Source organism: Elgaria multicarinata, chromosome 5 (assembly GCF_023053635.1).
Source record: "Elgaria multicarinata webbii isolate HBS135686 ecotype San Diego chromosome 5, rElgMul1.1.pri, whole genome shotgun sequence".
In the NCBI taxonomy this organism is placed as follows: domain Eukaryota; kingdom Metazoa; phylum Chordata; class Lepidosauria; order Squamata; family Anguidae; genus Elgaria; species Elgaria multicarinata.
Genome location: NC_086175.1, coordinates 127,752,687 through 127,774,504, shown reverse-complemented (window position 1 = coordinate 127,774,504; position 21,818 = coordinate 127,752,687). Strand labels below are relative to the sequence as shown.

General features: G+C 45.0%; 1 protein-coding gene across 8 annotated transcripts in view; it reads right to left on the bottom strand.

Annotated features, from left to right (window-relative positions):
- DLG2 (discs large MAGUK scaffold protein 2) overlaps positions 1 to 21,818 on the bottom strand; it is a 1,258,440-nt gene that overhangs the window by 120,995 nt on the left and 1,115,627 nt on the right. For all 8 annotated transcript variants that reach the window (XM_063127200.1, XM_063127202.1, XM_063127201.1 and 5 more), the window contains one exon: positions 18,034 to 18,148. In XM_063127200.1, the coding sequence (XP_062983270.1) occupies positions 18,034 to 18,148 (115 nt within the window). The remainder of the gene's footprint in view (positions 1 to 18,033; positions 18,149 to 21,818) is intronic.

The following is a 21,818-nucleotide window of genomic DNA, read 5'->3' as shown; positions in this document are numbered from 1 at the left end:
AGCAGGGGGTTGGACTCGATGGCCTTGTAGGCCCCTTCCAACTCTACTATTCTATGATTCTATGAAAGGAACCTTTGGATTCCCAACCAGTTTGTATTTTAAACCCCCTGTAGCTGCAGCCTTAAGAACAGCTTGATCTGCAGGGCGTAGCAATTGAAGCTTGAAGTGTAGACATTAGCTAATGAAGCTTTTTGAGCAAGAAGATGTAAAGGCACAAGAGCAACTTGAGCTGTTTTTCCCTGGTCATTTGGCAACCTTCCTTGCTGCAGTAGCCTTGAGATCCCATGCTAATGCAGAGCATGCAATTCCCGCACAGCTCTTTATGGATCCAGCAAGATGATAATTAGGGCTTCTGTGTAGAAGAAATATCTCTATAAACGTAAATAGCTCTATAAACCTATTAAACAGAGACAGAGTTGCATTATGTCCAGCCTGCACAGTTGTTAAGTAATTAACATTTTACGTATCTTTTATTCTTCTTTATTCTAGGAACAGGAGACGAGGGAGATGTGCAAGATAGGAGGAAAAAGGACAAACAACGGATAACAAATGATGTTCTTGATAATCCATTATGAGTAAAAGGCAGCATTATGAGAACTGCAGTAGAGTAACGTTTATTGGAGGACTGGAAATGTTTTGCAATAATCCCATTATGACTAAGGAAAGGAACCTCTCATGCAAGCACGGAGTCATTACTGACTCTTGGAGGGACGCCAGCTTTCGCTGATGTTTTCTTGGCAGGCCTTATAGCGGGGTGGTTTGCCGTTGCCTTCCCCAGCTGTTATTACCTTTCCCCCAGCTAACGGGGTACTCATTTTACCGACCTCGGGAGGATGGAAGGCTGAGTTGACCCAAGCCGGCTGCCTGAAACCAGCTTCCGCTGGGATCGAACTCAGGCTGTGGGGAGAATTTCAGCTGCAGAAACTGCTGCTTTACTGCTCTGCGCCACACGAGGCTCATTATGTCTAAAGGGCACCAGAAAGTCTCTGGCCTGGAACAGGGCCAGGCTGTAGCTTGAAGAGATGTTGCGCTCTCCTGGAAGATCCTTGCATAGGGTGGACAGGGATGGGAGAGCATTTGGTTTTGATAAGAGTTTACCAGAATTTGCAACATTCTCCATGTTTAGGACAAAAAGAATTTGAGATTTTTAAAAATCCGTTACAATCTACCCTGCACACTCAGGTCCTCTGGGAAGACTTTCCTTCAGCCAGCCAAAACTAGGCTGACAGGAATTACCCAGAGGACCTTCTCTTCTGCTGCTCCCAGATGGTGGAATGGCCTGCCGGAGGAGACTCGTCAACTTAACAGTCTATCAGTATTTAAGGAAGCTATAAAGACTGATCACTTCCACCAGGCCTATCCAGTGGAATTTTAGGATGTTTTTGGTATGCTTTTAGGATGCTTTTAGGATGTTTTAACAATGTATACTATGTTTTTAATCAGTATTTAATGTGTTTTGTACTTGCTGCTGTTCCCCACATCCATCAAAATGGAGAGGCGGTTAAGAAATAAATTTATTATTATTTTAAAAAAGCAAGCAAATGTGGGCAAAATCAAAGGCCCGGAGTTTTGATTGATTTGCTCTTAAAAGACTGGATTTGAATCTCTGTGTAACGTTGTTGAATTCAACGATGTTAGGGTGTATTCAACTAGGGTCACCACTTCTTTTTTTCTTGACAGTCTCCTCACCTTTAACAGCTATAAGACTGGCAGGTATATCATGCTCCTCTCCAACTGTTGAATTTGGCTGGGAGAGAATTTGTACTTGGGTGAGAATTTCACTCCAGTTTCTTTTTGGTAAGGATTTTCTAAAGTGTGCAAATTATTTCATATTTGGGATGGAAAGAACTTGAGCTTTACAAAAGTTCAAACGTGGGAGGCAGCCCCAACCCCAGGATTTTCCTAATAGATGTCATAGAGCTGGAAAAAGGGCAAAAAAGGCAACTAAAATGATTATGGGGCTGGAACATCTCCCCTACGAAGGAAGGTTACAACAACTGGGATTGTTTAGCTTGGAAAAAAGGAGAGTAAGGGGAGACATGATAGAGGTGTACAGAATTTTGCATGGTGTGGAGAATGTGGATAGGGAGACATTTTTCTCCCTCTCTCAAAATTCTAGAACCTGGGGTCATCCCATGAAACTGATTGGTGGGAGATCCAGGACAGAGAAAAGGAAGGACTTCCTCACACAGCAAATACTTAAATTATGGAACTCACTACCACAAGATGTAGTGATGGCCACCAGTCTAGATGGCTTTAAAAGGGGTTTGGATAAATTCCTGGAAGCAAAGGCTAACAATGGCTACTAGCCCTGGTGGTTGTGTGCTATCTCCAGTATTCAAGGTGGTAAGCCTCTCTCATCTCACACTATTGCCCCGCTCGTGCTCTTCGCTCCTCTGATGCCATGTTTCTCGCCTGCCCAAGGGCCTCTACTTCCCTTGCTCGGCTTCGTCCATTTTCGTCTGCTGCCCCTTACGCCTGGAACGCTCTTCCAGAACATTTGAGAACTACAAGTTCAACCGCAGCTTTTAAAGCTCAACTAAAAACTTTTCTTTTTCCTAAAGCTTTTAAAACTTGATGTTGTGCAGACTTCTACTGTTACTTTCTACTGTTAGTTTTACCCTACCCTGTGCCTGCTTACCCTACCCTGTACCTGTTGGCATTCTCTTCCCCTCCTTATTGTTTTACTATGATTTTATTAGATTGTAAGCCTATGCGGCAGGGTCTTGCTATTTACTGTTTTACTCTGTACAGCACCATGTACATTGATGGTGCTATATAAATAAATAAATAAATAAATAAATAAATAATAATAATAATAATAATAAGCCTGTGTGCAGCAGTTGCTGGGGAACATGGATGGGAGGGTGCTGTTGCACCATGTCCTGCTTGTTCATCCCTGGCCGATGGCTGGTTGGCCACTGTGTGAACAGAGTGCTGGACTAGATGGACCCTCAGTCTGATCCAGCAGCATGGCACTTCTAATGTTCTTATGTTCCTTCTCGCTCCATTCTCTTATGGAGCTTGGGAAGAAGGCCTTATTTCAGAAAACACAGAATATAGCCGCCCCAGCTGTATATATACAAATAGATGCCTCCCAAAACAAACTTTGCCTAGAACAGCATTAAAGCCTGAGCAATACAGCTGGAGGTATTAGTAGCAACCACTAGACAGATATTAGATACTGCTTCATTAAAAAAAAAAAGAACAGTTAAAGCTGAAGGAGTCCTGCCCTCTTTTGTATCTCATCACTCTAATATAGCTCCTGCAGCTTTAACGGTTGTGATGAAGAGGGAATTCCACCTGCTGCATGCAAACAAATGACACCTGCTGAAATTCCCCTTTCAATACAATTGTTAAAGAGACAGGGGCCCTGTCCTCTTTTTCATATGGTCACCCTAAATATAACTGCAGTAGTTCACGGCAGAAGGACATGAAGGAAAACTCACAATCTAGCAACAAAGGCTCTAGCTCTTTGACCAGCTCTTAGCTGGTCTTGGGATCACAAATGTTTCAGAATTATTTGAAGGAATGAGCTAATGCCACTCATAAGATGTTTACTTTTGGGAGGGGGAAGAGAGCTGCACTCCTTTATAGTTCAAGCAATTTTCGTGTGCCAGGGCAATTTCATGAGGCATGACCCAACTGAGAGAAACAGAAAGCATTCTGGTGAAATTCCCTCTTCATCAAAATAGCTTAAGCTACAGGAGCTATACCAGAGTGACCATATACAAAAGAGGGCAGGGCTCCTCCAGCTTGAACTGTTGTGAAGAAGAGGGAATTTCACTGGGTGCTGCATGCATATAAATGACACCTGCTGAAATCCCCTTTTCTTTAAAAATGTTAAGGATACGGGAGCCTTGTCCTCCTTTCCATATGGTCACCCTGTCTTAGGGCCAAAGTACATACATCGTTGAATTGCCAATGATGCTAGCTTTTTTTCATTTCAGAGTAAGCACATCCACCGTTTTTCATTGGGGCTACTATCTAGCCATTCCCTCCATGTCTGCAACCGCGATGAAAATTCCCCCTCCACAAACTGCTATTAGCCTGGGGTGGGTGGTGGGGAGGAAACTCCCACTGGTGCCAATGGGGACCCTGTGGCATTACACCCCACAAGTCAGTTCCCAAATGTATGTCTGCAGTTTGTAAGTCTGTGGTTTTTAGAATGTTGGCCTGAGTGGGCGGAGTTAGGATGTCTTGGGAGGGGGAAGAGTGATATAGAAGGGAAGGACTGAGGGGATTGTGGGGGACTTGTTAGGTACTCTTAGAGTCTTTAGTGCTCTCTGTGTTTAGAGTACTTAAGTTCTGGGAAATTTGAGGGTCAGTGTAGAGAGTGGTGTCTTTAGAGTGTGGTGTGCACGTAGTGGAAGTATATAATTCAATACTGATAATAAAGAAAGTTCAAGAGTGATTGTGTGAGAGAAAGGAAAGTGTGTATGTGAATGAGTGGAAGGATTGGATGAAAGGTTTCAAAAAAGGTTTTTAAATGTTTTATTTGAAACAAAGCTTGTGAACTTTTAAAAATAAATTTTGATTGTTTTGTTTTTAACTACCACAAAAAATCCCACGTGTCTGTTTGGTATTTATCATCTTAAGTTTACACATTCAGCACCCACTCTGACAATAATTCACCTCAGCACATATAACTCACAGTGTTTTATTTTATATATTAAAATCCTTCTCCATTTTAACCCCTTTCTCCACATAGTTTGGAGGAAGGTGGGTTTTATCCCTTGCCTCAGGCGTATCAAGCGGTGGTGCTTGGCTTGAGCAAGGAGTGTCCGCGGCTGGGTCTGGTGTTCAGAGCCTGTGTCGTGGCAGACACCCCCCCCCCCCGTAATAGCAGCCAATCTGGGAGAGGTGATGGCACTTTCTTTCCCATATACATAGCAATCAACATTTACACTGTTGTTAATACATGTCAGATCATTTCACAACATGACATTTTAAAATGTCTTGAAAAATTCGAGAAACACACCTCAAGAAGAACCAGGTATTACAAATTTGTCAGTCCCACTCTGGAAAGGACCTAAATATCTGGGGCAGAATCCAGCAGAGGTGGAGCAAGCATTTCTACTTATTGCCAATTTTCCTTTTAGCTGAGCCACATGATGATTTGAGATAATAGATACAAAATACTAGAACCCGGGGTCCTCCCATGAAACTGATTGGTGAGAGATCCAGGACAAATAAAAGGAAGGACTTCTTCACACAGCGCATAATTAAGTTATGGAACTCACTCCCACAAGATGTAGTGATGGCCACCAATTTGGATGGCTTCAAAAGGGGGTTGGATAAATTCCTTGAGGCGGAGGCAATGGCTGCTAGCCCTGATGGTTGTGTGCTACCTCCAGTATTCAAGGCAGTAAGACTGTGTGGACCAGTTGCTGGGGAACATGGGTGGGAGGGTGCTTTTGCACCATGTCCTGCCTTGTTGGTCCCTTGCCGATGGCTGGTTGGCCACTGTGTGAACAGAGTGCTGGACTAGATGGACCCTTGCCCTGATCCAGCATGACACTTCTTATGTTCTTATGATATTCCAGGAGCTCAGCTACCCACATGTCTACATCATAGTATGGGGGACAAGATCTACTAACAAATGTTGGTGACAGCTTGGCAGCTCTCCCTTGTGCCATTTGCTACTTCCGAGAAATCTTCTGTCACATCATGACCTTGGAAAGTTCAGGGATCGAAAACTCCACAGCCTCTCAGACCATGTTGTTCAAAACTGATTATGTCTCCCAGTAGCCGGAAGCAGGAGTCCGACAGTAAACAAACAACTCATCAGCCCCCAATTCAACATCAGCTCCTATCTAATTATCTTGCTGTGGACTTACATGAACCCCATGTCTACGGTTTCAGAGAACTGCATCTCAGATATGCAGTCATCTGGCTTTTATGAGGGAAGTGGCCGTACAAGGTCTTGAGTGTTTCTGGCCATTAACCACCCAGAGTTCTCTTTACTACTTGGAGAAAACTTCTGTATTGACAGAAGTAATATGCCTTTGAAGCAAATAATGTGCATATAATAAAGAAAATCTAGAAAGTGACTCATGCTGGTCTTCATTGGACAGGACAGAAAAGCATGTGTGCCATCTTCTTTTCTTTTACATACAGTAAACATTGTACAGCTAGTAGCATCCATGGGAGGCTTTCAAAAAGCAGGACGCCGCCTCAGAAATCTCTATGTCAAAAGAGGAATCCTGGGGCCTCAAGGACCCAGAGGCTGAAGGCAGTGAACTTCTCCCTAGACCAGGGGTGGGGAACGTTTGTCAGCTGGAGGACCGAATTTGCCTCAGGCTGGGATGCCTCAGGGCACATGTCAAGAGTGGGCACACCCCAATGTTGGTGGAGCTATTGCTGCCTCGTTCACACCCTACATGTTCATACACACACACACACACACACACCCCTTCCCAGACACCTCCTCAGCTGATTCATGCACGTCAGCTGAGGTAAGGGGGATTTTCCCTGCCCAGCACTGTGATAGGTTCCCTTTCCCAGTGCAGAGCAAGCAAAAGGGTTTAATGCCAAGCTATACCAGATCAGAGACAAGCCCTTTCCCCTCCCTTAGCGCAGAGAGATTTGTGTGGTGAGTGGTATAGAAAGAGAATAAATAAATAAATAAATAAATAAATAAATAAATAAATAAATCTCCGATCTGCAGCAGCATGGGGGTAAGGGAAATGGGCAGGGCCTGGAGAAGGAGCTGGGCAGGCCAGGAAGGGGACCCCTAGCTGCCAATAGAACACAGGTTCTCCATGCCTGTCCTAGACATTTGCAGGAACCAGCTGCTGGGGAATATTTGTCTGCAGAGGATGCCATGAACTGCTGGATCCACAAGCAAGGGGGATCCATCTGCCCCACGTGGTGAACCACTAAACTGCAGGTGACTGTTTAGGGAAGTTGTCCTAGCTCATTCACTACACAGCCTTCTTCAACCTGGGGCGCTCCAGATGTGTTGGACTCCAGCTGGGGCATTCTGGGAGATGCAGTCCAAGACATCTGGAGCGCCCCAGGTTGAGGAAGGCTGCACTGCCACAAGATGTAGTGATGGCCACCAATTTGAATGGATTTAAAGGGGGTTAGATAAATTCCTGGAGGAGAAGGCTATCCATGGCTATGAGCCCTGATAGTTATGTGCTACCTCAAGTATCTGAAGCAGTAAGCCTGTGTGCACTAGTTGCTGGGGAACATGGGTGGGAAGGGTGCTGTTGCACCTTATCCTGGTTTGTTGGTTGCTGGTCGACAGCTGGTTGGTCAGTATGTGAATAGAGTGATGGGCTAGATAGACTCTTGGTCTGATCCAACATGGCTCTTCTTATGTTCTTATGTTGTACCCACCTGATATGTAGCTGTTATAAAGATGAGGAGCATGTCAGAAAAAAGAGGTGGCAACCCTCAGTCAACACCAATATGGCTGAGTATACAGGGATTCATGCCCCCAAATTTTAAGAGCTAGGCACTCAAAGCCCTAGGCCTGGATGGATGAATCTGACGATTTTGGTTCACTCACATTCAGCTCTGAATCTGAACTTCTTTTTGTGCTGAATAGAGATAACTTTGCAGATTTGGGTAGATTGTTCTCCAAAGCAAACTGACCTGAAATCCTCACCCATTGTTTAAACAGCAGCAGCCTTAAGTATAGCCGAGGTGGGACACTCAGGGAGTGTCCAAAATAGCTGCATGGATTCATTTCTCCTCCCTCCACCGTGATCGCGGCTGCAAACCAGCTTGGAATGTCGAGCACCTGGCTGAGTTTTAAGCCTTCCAATGCCCAGTCGATGCCGAGAGAAACATCAGGAACGCTCCTTGAAAGCTGCACTTCAGTAACAAACGGGACATGAAAAGGCGAGATGTGCAGTTTTGCTGAGACACTTCCAGCCATTCCAAGCCGCTGACAAGTTAGGCCCTTTGTGTCATCCTGCTGGCGCTGAGTGCTTCCTAAGCGCACACTGAAACAGTCTGAAACCACAGCTGTGCATTAGGCTCTTTAAATCTTTCAGGTGCTTCACATTCTCCTCCTTTTGTATGCTCGCTTTTATCCCTGTTGACATTTCCCATATGCAAGAACCAATGGATTTACTGGAGAAAGTAATCGCAACAGGGTACCAGGAAATAGCATATCCACTAAAAGGCTCTTAACTGAAAACTCCTCCAAAGAAAATATAAAGGACACTTGCTCGTCTGGAGTGCAAAGCACTTATCGCGCTGGTAATCTCAAGGTTCGACTTCTGCAATGCGCTGTACTGAGGGCTACCGTTGTACCTGTTTCAGAAACTTCAACTAGTTCAAAATATGGCAGCCAGGTTGGTCACCGGTACATCTAGAGGTGACCATATTACACCAACTTTAAAATCACTTCACTGGCTGCAAATTAGTTAGGGTGACCATGTGAAAAGGAGGACAGGGCTCCTGTGTCTTTAACAGTTGCATAGAAAAGGGAATTTCAGCAGGTGTCATTTGTATATATGGAGGACCTGGTGAAATTCCCTCTTCATCACAACAGTTAAAGGTGTAGGAGCTATACAAGAGTGACCAGATTTAAAAAAACGGCAGGGCAACTGCAGCTTTAACTGTTGTGATGAAGAGGGAATTTCACCAGGTTACCCATATATACAAATGATACCTGCTGAAATTTCCTTTTTAATACAATTGTTAAAGATACAGGAGCCCTTTCCTCCTTTTCATATGGTCACCCTAAATTAGTTTCCGGGCAAAGTATAAAGTGTTGGTCATTACCTTTAAAGCTCTACATGGTTTGGGTCCAGGTTACCTGCGGGATCACCTTCTACTGTACAATCCGCCCCTCACACTCAGGTCCTCTGGGAAGAAGTTACTCCAGGGAGCCAAAACTGGGTTACCCAGAGGACCTTTCTTCTATTGCCCCCAGACTGCAGAACGGCCTGCCACAGGGGATTTGTCAATTTAACATGCTTTCCAAGTTTAAGAGAGCTAAAAAGACTAGTCTCTTCCAGCAGGCCGACCCAGATGAATTTTAAACCTAAGAATTTTAAGATGCCATGATTATTATTTTAATATTGTATTTGTTTTATAGAATGTGACGATATGGAAAGGAGGACAGGGCTCCTGTATCTTTAACAGTTGTATTGAAAAGGGAATTTCAGCAGGTGTCATTTGTATATATGGGGAACCTGATGAAATTCCGTCTTCATCACAATAGTTAAAGCTGCAGGTGCCTTGCCCTCTTTTGAATCTGGTCACAGTATAGCTGCAGTATAGCTCCTGTAGCTTTAACTGTTGTGATGAAGAGAAAATTTCACCAGGTGCGTCATGCATACAAATGACACCTGCTGAAATTCCCTTTTCTGTGCAATTGTTAAAGATACAGGAGCCCTGTCCTCCTTTTCATATGGTCACCCTATTTTATATGTTCTTTTAATTAGTTTTATGCATTTCATTTATATTGTATTGTTGTATTAATATTGATCCAAAGGGCGAGGCAGGTAAATGATGATGGTGATGATGATGTGTGTTACATATTCCCCACCACCATGATGTTGTTTATGTGTAATCTAAAGCTGAAGAACAAGACAGACAGTGCTTAAGCAAGGCTTTTTAAGGAATCATAGAATCATAGAATAGCAGAGTTGGAAGGGGCCTACAAGGCCATCAAGTCCAACCCCCTGCTCAATGCAGGAATCCACCCTACAGCATCCCTGACAGATGGTTGTCCAGCTGCCTCTTGAAAGCCTCTAGTGTGGGAGAGCCCACAACCTCCCTAGGTAACTGATTCCACCATTGCACTGCTATAACAGTTAGGAAGTTTTTCCTGATGTCCAGCTGGAATCTGGCTTCCTTTAACTTGAGCCCGTTATTCCGTGTCCTGCACTCTGGGAGGATCGAGAAGAGATCTTGGCCCTCCTCTGTGTGACAACCTTTCAAGTATTTCAAGAGTGCTATCATGTCTCCCCTCCATCTTCTCTTCTCCAGGCTAAACATGCCCAGTTCTTTCAGTCTCTCTTCATAGGGCTTTGTTTCCAGACCCCTGATCATCCTGGTTGCCCTCTTGTGAACGCGCTCCAGCTTGTCTGTGTCTTTCTTGAATTGTGGAGCCCAGAACTGGACGCAATACTGGAAAGCAGGGCGAACTTTTACGAAAAACTCATAACTGCACAATCTTCTTGTATCTGCTCCAGTTTAATGGGGAAGGAGGTTACTCCTAGGTTAGTGCGTAAAGACCTTATTGTTAAGAGTTCAAACATATAGAACCTTGATTAAATGCTCCGGGTTTCAATAGTTTGCACTCAAGTTTCACTGAGTACAGTGTGACATCTGAGAAAACATGCACAACATTGTGCTGCAAGATGGCAACCACTGCAGGGTTAGGAAAACATTTGTTTGGGACCAATGTTGTCAAGCGTCTCGGATATTTTAATGTTTGATTTGGATGTGTGATTATAGCCCTATGCAGACATTCACCTGCAATGCTATTACACTTAAATAGGGATGTTGGAGAAACCTGATCAGGAGATGGAGTTGATGGATTTTCCTGGGTTTGCCCCCACCCCACCCCCAGACTTCATACCACTTCTTGCTGCAGCATGTCAATTGGTCTGCAGTGAGTCAGGGCCACTTTGAAGATTTTCTGGGCCTTTTGTGCACCCCCAACCCCTGGTTCTTCAATTTGCATAAATTGCTGAGCCTGCCTCCCCCAAAAATGCACAGAAAATTTTCCCCAGTGTTCAGGGAGAAGCCTGTACGTCACTTCACAAATACATGAGAACATAAGAAGAGCCCTGCTGGATCAGACCAAGGGTCCATCTAGTCCAGCACTCTGTTCACACAGTGGCCAACCAGCCATTGGCTAGGAATGAACAAGCAGGACATGGTGCAACAGCACCCTCCCATCCGTGTTCCCCAGCAACTGCTGCACACAGGCTTACCACCTTGAATACTGGAGATGGCACACAACCCTCAGGGCTAGTAGCCATTGATAGCCTTTGCCTCCAGGAATTAATCCAACCGCCTTTTGAAGCCATCCAGATTGGTGGCCATCATTACATCTTGTGGTAGCGAGTTCTATAATTTAACTATGTGCTGTGTGAAGAAGTCCTTCATTTTATTTGTCCTGGATCTCCCACCAATCAGCTTCATGGGATGACCCTGGTTCTAGTATTTTGAGAGAGGGAGGAAAATGTCTCCCTATCCACATTCTCTATACCATGCATAATTTTCTACATATCTATCATGTCTCCCATTAGCCTCCTTTTTTCCAAGGTAAACAATCCCAGTTGATGTAACCTTCCCTCATAGGGGAGTTGCTCCAGCCCTTTAATCATTTTAGTTGCTTTACAACTCAAGTGATGCATGCCATGGAACTGCATCAAACACAAGTGGACATCCTTACACTTATGGCAGAGGAAGATCATGGAGTTGGCTGAGTCTTCAAATGTCATCTAGTCCAACCCCCTGACAATGCAGGAAATCCTCTGTTACAGCAACTGTGATAAGTGGCCATCCAGGCAGAAAGGACTAATGAAGGAGGGTGATCCTTTTACAGGGCAGGAAGAAATCTCACCCATCACTATTTCTATTTAATCTTTTTCCAAGGAAAATTGTTGGCAAAATGTAAGTGTTGAAGGCTATAGCCATCCTGTGCATACAAGCTGAAGATTTAGGAGCAGAGAGCTTGCGTACAGTCAAGCAATGAATGCCCTAAGAGGCCTCCAACCACCCTAGATTGCAGCTGAGGGTGCCCTGCAAAATTGGCTCTTATAGTTTTGCCCCAAGAGAAGATGATAGGATGTGGCGTCAGTGCTGTGCTCCAATCTACTTTACGGTAGATGGTTGCAATCTCCACAAAACGTTGAGCTTGTCTGGTGTAATTCAACACATTCCCCGAAACAGAATTCATAGGGATACTTTCCAACTGAAGTTTCTACCAGCTGTTAGTACAAGCTGTGGCGGCAAGTCTATTTTAAGAAGTTCACTAAGTGCACGTAATGCCGAAAGCACCATGTAGAGTATGCATTGTTCTGGAAAAGGAATCAACATCAAAGCTCCTAGCACCACATTTCCCCATAAAGTCATATTTATATCAACCTTTTTCATCTAGAAAGCAGGCATCTAGCATTAAGATGGAAAATCTGTTGTGAATAGCAAACTTAACATCACAGTATTCGAAGTATGAGGCAAACAGTGCATTTCTAATGATTCAAATATTACAGAGCTACTCTAGTATGGTGTAGTGGTTAGACTAGGACTCAGGAAGTACTGCAGTTACCTTGTTCTGCTGTAGTTTTGACCTCATAGGAGGAGTGGAAGCAGTCAAATATAGTCTCTTCCAGGTAGATTGAGTCAGCTAAAGCCAAGTCTAATAGGATCAGATGAAGTCAAGACATATATCTTTACACAGAACGAACAGCTCCCAGTGGGCTCTAATGGCTGAGCTATAGACAGATGTTGTCCCAGTAGAGAGCTGAAGCCATCTGAAGCCTTATATAGGCTGGCAAGATCTGAACTGCCAAGATCTCAACTAAGAAGGTGCCTGTGCTGAGGGAGCTTGAGCCAGCAAAGCAGGATCCTGGACCCTTGGTGGAGATGGCCATCATGCCTTCACCCTGAGACACACTTAGTGGCAGACACTGCATGGTCACCTAGCCCCAGAGGACACAGGTGCCTAAAGGTGCAGGCTTAGGAGGCTACCAGATGCAGAAGGGCCCATCTGTGAATTAAAGACTCCTTATGAGTAAGGCTCTACTTAGGATTAGATCATTCCTCAGGATGTCCTAGAATTGCACTCTGGTTGGAGCTCTGAAGGCTCAGGTTTAAAAGCATTCAGTTCTAGGCTAGGGATGCCTGGTGGTGGGAAATCCAGTTCTTTATTGACTCAACAGAGTTCTGCAGGGTATACGATTCAATTTGTGTTCATGAGCAGTGCTGTGGGCTTTTCCCCAAACTCCACGAACATTTTTGTGCATATTTTTAAGGTAGGTTTTGCAGTTTGTGCAAATTTCTGAGCAATTTGCGTAAATTATGCTTGAATTCACTTAAATCTATCAGAAATCCCTCTGTCAGGGGATTCCACAGGCCTGTGTGCCATTGTTTCAAACCTTCAGAATTTTGCGTAAATTTCATTGTAGAAAAATACATGAAAAAATATGTGAAAAACTAACAACACACTAGCCTAGAATGCACATTTTCCCCATAGGCAAAAGCGTGAGTATCTGAATTTTGGGGGAATTTGCACATATTCACACCTGGAAATTTGCGTAAATTTAGAAACTAAACTAAATCCGATTCTGTGAATGGGAGGACGATGGAACGAAAGGTGCCCGACAATCTGTAAAAGAAAGACGGAACTGATTTTACACAATCCAGACATCCCTAGTTTCTAACCCTTAACTGAAAAGAAGGGAGAATACGTATTGAGTTTGCTCATGAGGTGCATCAACTGGGCTGCCCAGTTCCAGATGGGAACTCCTCATCACCTGGAGGAGCGATTGTATGTCCTAATAGCAGGAAGAAGTTAGGAAAGGTTGGACTAATATCTAAGATCCTCCATCCCAATGATCACATCCCACAACAGAGAGCTCCAGCCTGTCAATGCTCTTCCAGGTTCTAGTGGATGCCAGACTATTCATGAAATGTCTTTCATTACGTTGAAGAGGCAGAGTTGTACATCGCTCAGCAATCATCAGGATACTGACACTGTGGCCTCAGCTGGACCTACGAGTCTAGCGCGATGGAGGGCTGAGGATCTCGTGATATTGTTATCGTGAGACCTCCACCTCTGTTTACATGTGGCGCGCGATGAACTCAGAGGAAGAGGATGTCACACCTGCCATTTTGTGCTTTTTTTAAAAAACAGAAGGAACACATGAGCACTTGTGCGCTGAAAGGTAAGTTGTTGGTTTTTAAAGAATAATAATTTCCCCTCTCCCCCACTCCCCGATGGGCTGCGCCCTATGCGTGGTTCCCGGCTCCTCACGAGTAACCGTGAGGAGCTGGGACAAACCATGATGGTGGGCCAACTTTCTGCAGTCTTGGGATCATCCTGAGACTATAGAAAAAATGCGACAAAAGGGTAGGGTGAGATCCCGGGGAAAGGGAGGGTGCACAGGGACGATCCCTGGGATATCACCCCGTCTAGCTATAGCCTGTGAGTGTGAATCTGTGCTTTAAAGTTCAGCAGTTGGTTCTAATTTTAAAATGCACAGGGGAAAAAAAAGAACTCTCCAAGCTGGCTATGTCAAGTCAAGACAAAATATAATGAAGAATAAGAGAAGGAGTTTGAACAGTGAGCCGAAAACATCCCACACCTGACTCTCCCTCCCATACAGATATAGACACACAGGCACTCATTTTAACATGTCTATATTCTAGTCTTTCTGTTCTGACAATGAGATCCCTGCAAGGGTGGATGTGGGATCCTTTAAGAAGAAAGCTAGTGCATCAGGATGAAAGGTCCGATGCAAGCCCAGTCCTTGCTGTGTAAAGAGAGAGAGGGAGAGAGAGAGAGAAACAGAGAAACAGAAAAACTAGCACAAGAGCACATTCAAAAATGTGCCCCTGCAGAGTGTAAATGTCTCCCTAGCCACATTCTCCACACCATGCATAATTTTGTACACCTCTATCATGTCTCCCCTTAGACTCCTTTTTCCAAGCTAAACAACCCCAGCTGATGTAACCTTCCCTCATAGGGGAGACGCTCCATCCCCTTAATCATTCTAGTCCTTCCTGAATCTCCTGCCAATTATCTTCATGGAATGACCCTACGTTCTTGCATTATGGTAGTGGGAAAAATGTCTCCCTATCCATATTCTCCACACCATGCATAATTTGCCACAGCTCTATCACATCTCTGCATATTTGGCTTTTCCCCCCTAAGTGAAACAGTCCCAGACATTGTACCCTTGCAATGGATTTGAATTCCCAGCCTTGGGAAGCCAACCTTGGCTGAAAAGCAAGAAATAGATGCACAAGAAAATGAAACACGTGGCACATAGGACAGTGTATGTGTGTGTGTCAGTGCCATTGTTTGCAAGAAACCAACGACAGTCACAATTGAAATCTGGGGCGGGGGGGTGATATGCCCAGAGAGCATACAGCAGATCAATACGTACAGGCAATGGTGATCCCTCACAACTGCACATCTATCAATGTTCTTTTGCACAGCCTACAATAGGCACCACTCAGTTATCATGCACTGCCCCACCAATGTTTTCAAGAACTGTGGCCAATTTGTTCTTTCGACCCTTCTGGTCTGCCCAAAACTGAAAGAACATCATTAAGCCGCACACCCAGGTGCAGTTTTTTTTCCTCCCGATGGGGCGCCCTCGTTTCCCTCTCCTTGTCATGCTGACATATTCTTAAGAGCCCTGACTTAATTGGATACATGTAAGGTCATCATCTGAATTAATTCCACCAGGAGCAATCATCCCTGCTAGGGGGCTGACAAATTGCCTTCCTCCCATTCGCAATCTTCAAGATGTTTGAACTGGAGATGCAGCAGGAGCGATGTGGATTGGAAAATGAAAGCACTTACACAGAGGAGGGAGTGATGTTAAGAAAGACCAGGGACGGCTCTCCTTTTGCTCATAATTCAGCCGAAAGACATTTCCATGGCCAGGAGTTTGCATATATCTGAGCGTAATCCAGAAAGCACATCGAAGCTACTAATTCTCCTCTATTTAGGAAAGCTCTTTACATGAGTCTGGGGATTTCCCCCATCACATTTATGGGAGATATATTCACGGGGATTCCCCCCTATGGAATTTATTCTCTCCCACTGAAGCTCAGTGTACACATCAGAGCAACAAAATTAAGAGTATTAAGTTGTACTCCTTTCTTAGGGGTGGGTGGAACCAGAGGGTCTTGCTCCTCTGAGTTTTGGTGAGGATGGAATGTGAGGGGGAAGACTGGGGGCCGCACTGCACCCCCTTTCCCCACTCCAATGCAGTGAAGGGTGTGTTTTTATTTATATCCCCCTTGCCAGATTGGAGGCTATCTCCACACCCAGAGCAGAAGCTTTCCAATCCAGCAAGAGGAAGAGAACAAAAACAACCTGGTCAATGGGTTAGAGTCCAACACATCCCCTTCTAAATCCCCCTCGCATTCAAAAGGAAATGTTCTGCCTTGCATCTACAGGAAAAGGACTTGCCCATAGGTAAACTGGCTTCTGATCAGGGGGTGGATCATCTGCTCTGGTCAACAGCTCAGGTGAGGATGCACAAGCCACTGGGACAGCGCAGTTTCAGTACCAAGGCTGGTACCATTGGAATACCTGCCATGATTTCAGGACCATGGACAGGAGCCCTGCACCAAGAGTACAGCCAAGTTGCCCCAGCACTTGCTGAGAGAGAATGGTAGGGATTTATAGGCAGACCAGGAGAGTCTTTCTGGAAGCTCCACCTTCCCCCAGCACCAGATGTTGTACCTGGCTGTTAAAAGGCCAGCAGCCTTTTCCTGTAGGTGCAGGCTTCTCCCGGGGAGTGAAGATTGGAGGGGCTGGTTAAGGACTCCTCCTTGGACGTTAGGGGCAGGGGCATCTCCCAAGCATCGTGTGGATAAGAGCTGAGATCCAAGGCAGTGATTAGCAGGTCAGAAGAACCAGGAGCTGGTTCTGGCACTTCGTTGGAGTCACTGTCACTGGAGGTCTCCATCTCTTGTCCTGGGCCACGACAAACCCCCTTCCATCTGGTCTATACAGTCAGGGTCCAGGCCATACGTCAGCCAGGGCTTTCTTGGCTGCCCACCATCCCAACTTATTGGTTTTTGTTGTTTTTTCCTTCAAGATAGCTTCCTTTGCTCTGGGCTGGGGAAGAATTTTACTGGGGTTCCTGAATGGCTCCAGGGTCCCTGCCTTTTTGCTTTCTTCTTAGCAAAATGTTCTCATATCATCCATCTCATGTCACAAGTAGGGATGGCCATCACGGGGAAATACGGCTCTTCTCAGGCCTGACCGATCCCCACGACACCCCATTTTTCTATTTCGAAGTCACAATTTGCCCAAAATCACAGCTGGAATGAGTGCAAGTTGTGCAAAATTACAGATCACGCAAAAATCATGATTTCTATGAAACGGCTGCAATTTGTGCAAATAATAATAAACCCTCTAAAAAACATGAGCTAGCCTGACTCACTGTGTGACAGAGTCTGGGGGGCTGAGCAGGTGAAAAGTCATGGAGCTCTTCCCCCCGCCCCCCCAAAAACAGATTTGACATCCCTGTTCATAACTGGCACTGGCAGAGTTGCCTTGGACAGAGACCATGAGCAAGGGTTGAGTGGAGGTGAACTCCCTGCTTAGCCCCACAAGATGCAACCCTAAGGGGTCTTGAGGGTAAGGGCTGATATGCCAGAGCATCCCAGGGGCTGGCATGTCTGTCATACTCCCAGGTTGGTAGCAGCACATGGAGGAGCTGCCCAAGCCACTGGCAATCGTAAGACTGCCTTCCTTTGACATCTCCCACCAGATAGTCTGGGTTGCCAAGGTCAGCAGATGGGCTGTCAGTAAAAATCAACATTTCCCAAAAGCACAAAGAGCCAAAACTGTGTCCTGCTTTAGTCCGGTAATACTCTAGTTTCAATCCTCCCTCCCCCTGTTCCACTTTCCCCCACTCTCCGTTCAGGATACAATTATATTTTTAGTTAATGAGATTAACACTGAGCATAGATACAGGAACAGTGAGCAGTGCTAATTTGACACTGGCAAAACAAGACTGCTACCTGATCCTTGGTTCCCCAATTGCTTTTGCTTTAAAAGAAAATTCTTTCTTCCATTTCTTTTATCACCATCTCCCTACACCGAGGGAAATGTAAGAACGCCGCACACCCATTCTTCTTTCAGTTCCCTATTGGGCCTGTTCGATGGCATGTAGGAAAGGGCTCTCTTTCCATCATGGAATGTGTCCCAAATTGTGTGTTCCTCCAGAATGATGATAGCCTTCAACTTGGCTTTAAGAAAAGATGTTAAGACACATCCCTGCGTAGTATATAAATGCGAAACCAAAACAAAAGAAATAGTGCCACTTTTCATTAGCAAATGGCTCCATTTTGTATGCCTACCTGACATAGAGGGAGCGCTTCTGATTGGTTCGCAGAGAGCCTGACCCAGAACTCATGCTGTGATTCATCATCTGTTCACGCAGGTCATGGATTTTGGCCTCAAATCGAGCGTACTCTGTTAAAGAAAATAATTGCTTTAAAATAATTTTATTCCACTCATCAGCTCATCATTATATACAAATCAATATGAAACACAGTAGAAGAATATGAATAGAAGACGTTGAGGCCGCATGTCAAAAATCTGGGCCAAGTGACCCGTCTGTTGATCAAGGCCAATAAAAACAAGGCAGAGCTGGCCCTATCATTTATTTTTATTTTATTCATTTTAAAAGAGCTTTTTCTCCTAGGAGGTCAAGATGACTAACAGCAATGATTTAAAAAGTAAACATCTATCAAAAACCTGCTTGAAAAAAAGCAAAGCAAAGCAGAACAAAACAACGAGACACAAAGAAAGTTGTCAAAAGTAGTTTTCAGTCAAGAGAAAGATCTACAAAAAGAAGCAACTGTGAAAATCTCTAGCGGAACATCATACTGCAATCCCTTAGGCTCGTGATAAAATCATATAATGAAAAGGACTCCAAAGTTTAATTCATTAATCAATTAAGTAATGCAACGAATCAAGATTTAATCATATAGCAAGCTGCAATCATCACAAATGGAGATTTGACCTCAATTAAAGATTGAGATGACAGCAAGTTGTGACTCTAGGATGCAACGCAATTGTTGGGAGGGCAGGAGGAACCCTATCCTGGGTTAGATAGGAGGGTAAGGCTGCAGTTCTAGCCCTTAGCTAGACCTAAGGTTTATCCCGGGATTGTCCTGGGGTCATCCCTGTGCATCTAAATGACACACAGGGGATCACGGGAGCAGGCAGGGACGACCCCGGGATGATCCCGGGTTAAACCTTAGGTCTACACTAAAGCCCTACACTCTCTTTCTTGGGAGTAAGCCCCACTGATCTTAATTGGACTTATTTCTGAGTAGACATTGACAGGATTGTCAATGTTGACAATCTGTTGGTTTCTGTTGGTTATAGAGACATCACCAATTTCCTCTTCAGTTCATTGAAGCCCTACTTAGAAATGGGCCCCATCAAGATGCAGTGGGCAGCTGCAGTCCTTCTCTAAGCCAGGCAGGAGTCTTTGCTATTCCCTGTCCACTATAAGCCATGGCAACCCTTGGGTGGATAGAGCATGTGGAATCAAGTGTGTAGAGTCTGCACCACTGCTACTCCGGGGGAGGGGAATGTTATCTCTCACAGTTTTTAAACGTAACCTGGGGAATGCTCTAGGAAAAGGCTCTATGATTCCTGCCACAGAGCAGGAACCTCATTCCTAGAGCATCCGAGGAAGGAGCGTTTGAAGATTCCTGCCTGGAATGCTCTAGAAATTAGGTCCCTACATTATGGCTGGATCCATAGAGTCTTTTCCTAGAGTCTTGTCTTGGTGATATGGTGGCTTGCGAAAGGAGGAGGCATTAGTACTTTGATGACATTGTTGTTGCTGTTGCAAGACCAAGTTTTGTTGCTGCTGGGCTTAGGCCTTAGCTAGACCTAAGGTTTATCCCGGGATTGTCCCGGGGTCATCCCTACCCGCTCCCGGGATAGCCTGTGTGTCATTTACATGAACAGGGATGATGCCGGGACAATCCCAGGATAAACCTTAGGTCTAGCTAAGGCCTGAGTGTGAGAAGGATGTGTGTGAGTGTGTGTTCTACGTGAGTGCATGTGTATGCTCATGTGCAGTCCCTAAACCCCCCCACCCCCCAGTAGATGTGTGGCCCTCAGGACTGAAAAGGCCATGCACCCCTGCTCTAGGTAAGGACTTCCATCGTCAAATTGCTTTTACCATCAAGGTGTTTCTCCTAAACTTCGACTGAAATTCTACTCATTAGACCTAGTTCTGCCTTCTCAAGTAACAGCGAGCAAGCCTTCACCTTCTTCTATGTGGCAATCTTTTAGGTCTTTGGAAAGTGTGATCATGTCCATGCCATGGTCTGGTCTTCTCCAGGCTAAACATATCCAGTTCCTTCAGTTATTAACTGTAGCTCCACTTCCACTTAATTCCTATTGCCCAGGTGATCAGCACATGTTACCGGATTATGAGATTGCAGTTCTACACTGCAATTAATTAGACCGTCTCCCTGCATACATCTCATTTTCTTCCACTTGTAAATCTTGGAATTAGCAATGGTTCCTGAGTTAATATTTGCTGTTCATTTTGGCATTCTTCCCCAAAATGTGTTGCTGTTGCACAATAAGGGCTAGCTATTTTTGTTCATTAGCCCATAACTGGCAAGATTTGACCTTTGCAATTGCCAGAAAGTCTGGCTCTGTTCTAAGCCAGACTCTTGCAATGAGTGTGGATACGTCTCCCTTCCCCTGCTTTCCCCATTTGCAGAATTCCATAGCCGCTTTTGTGACACCCTTTCCTCCTGGCCTGTGATCATATCCACACATAGCAAAAGGTTCTTTCGTAAGGTCATATTATAATTTCATACAGCTCTATTTGTGTCCTATCTCTTAGTTTAAACTTTTGGGTACCCTCTCCATGGACCTGCAAGGTCTAGCTCTTACGTTATGGGAACAGCATAATCACACTAGTCTGACCTTATCTGACTAGTGTCAAGTTCTGGGTGCCACCCTTTTTAAAAAGGATATAGGCAAATTGGAACAGATTCAGAGGAGAGCAATAGAGATGGTCGTGGGGATGGAAAATGAGTTCTATGAGGAAAAGTTGAAGGAACTGGGTGTGATCAGTCTAGAAAAGAAAAGACCAACAGAGAGACAGTATAGCCCTCTTCCAAAACCTGGAGGACTAAAAAATAGAAGAGTGTAAAGACTTCATCCCTGCTCTCTTGGAAGGTAGGACTAGATCTAAGAGGCTTACGGGTTGCTTGAAGATTAGGAGAAATGGCTTGATGGTAAGAAAAGTTCAACAATGGAACCAATTGCCTAGAGGAGTGATAGGTTCTCTCTCCCTGGAGATCTTCAAGCAGAGCCTTGGGAATGCTCTAGCTCTAAATTTCTCATGTTGAGAGCAGGGTCATTGGACTAGATGGCCTTCAAGCCCTCTAACTCTAAAATCCTGGGGCTATATGTTTACATCTTGTAGAAGTGAATTCCATAGTTTAACTGTGCTCTGCTAGCATTCTTGTTCTTTTAGCCCCACCCACCACTGCAATGCCACCCCCAAGAACTTCTCTGAAATGCAATTTAGTACTTGAGCTGAAAGAGGTTCTGCACTTCCCCCCCCCCCAATGTAGACAGTACTGGGCTTGATACAAATTAACTGGGTTGTCATATATCATGCCCAGGACTCCTATGAGGAGCTGCCTGTGTACCTCCAGAGCAAGAAGACTCAACAGCAATAGGCTGTTGTGGGTCACCTGATACTCTCTGATGTCTATAAAAGCCAAAAACTATCTGGCTAGGGCGTTGATGGGGGAGGGACATGAACCCACACTAGGCTTGCTCATTGGTCTTACCAACAAGAAGCTCTTGTTGTGTTCCTTGCAGTGGGCCATTTTCACCTACCCCCCACCCGATTGATAGGAGCTCATCCTGACACAGCGTTGCCAATGTCAGACTCCAGAATCAGAGGACCTAGGGAGGTTGTGGGCTCTCCCACACTAGAGGCCTTCAAGAGGCAGCTGGACAACCATCTGTCAGGGATGCTTTGGGGTGGATTCCTGCATTGAGCAGGAGGTTGGACTCCATGGCCTTGTAGGCCCCTTCCAACTCTGCTATTTTATGATTCTATGATTCTATGTGTGTGTAACCTATT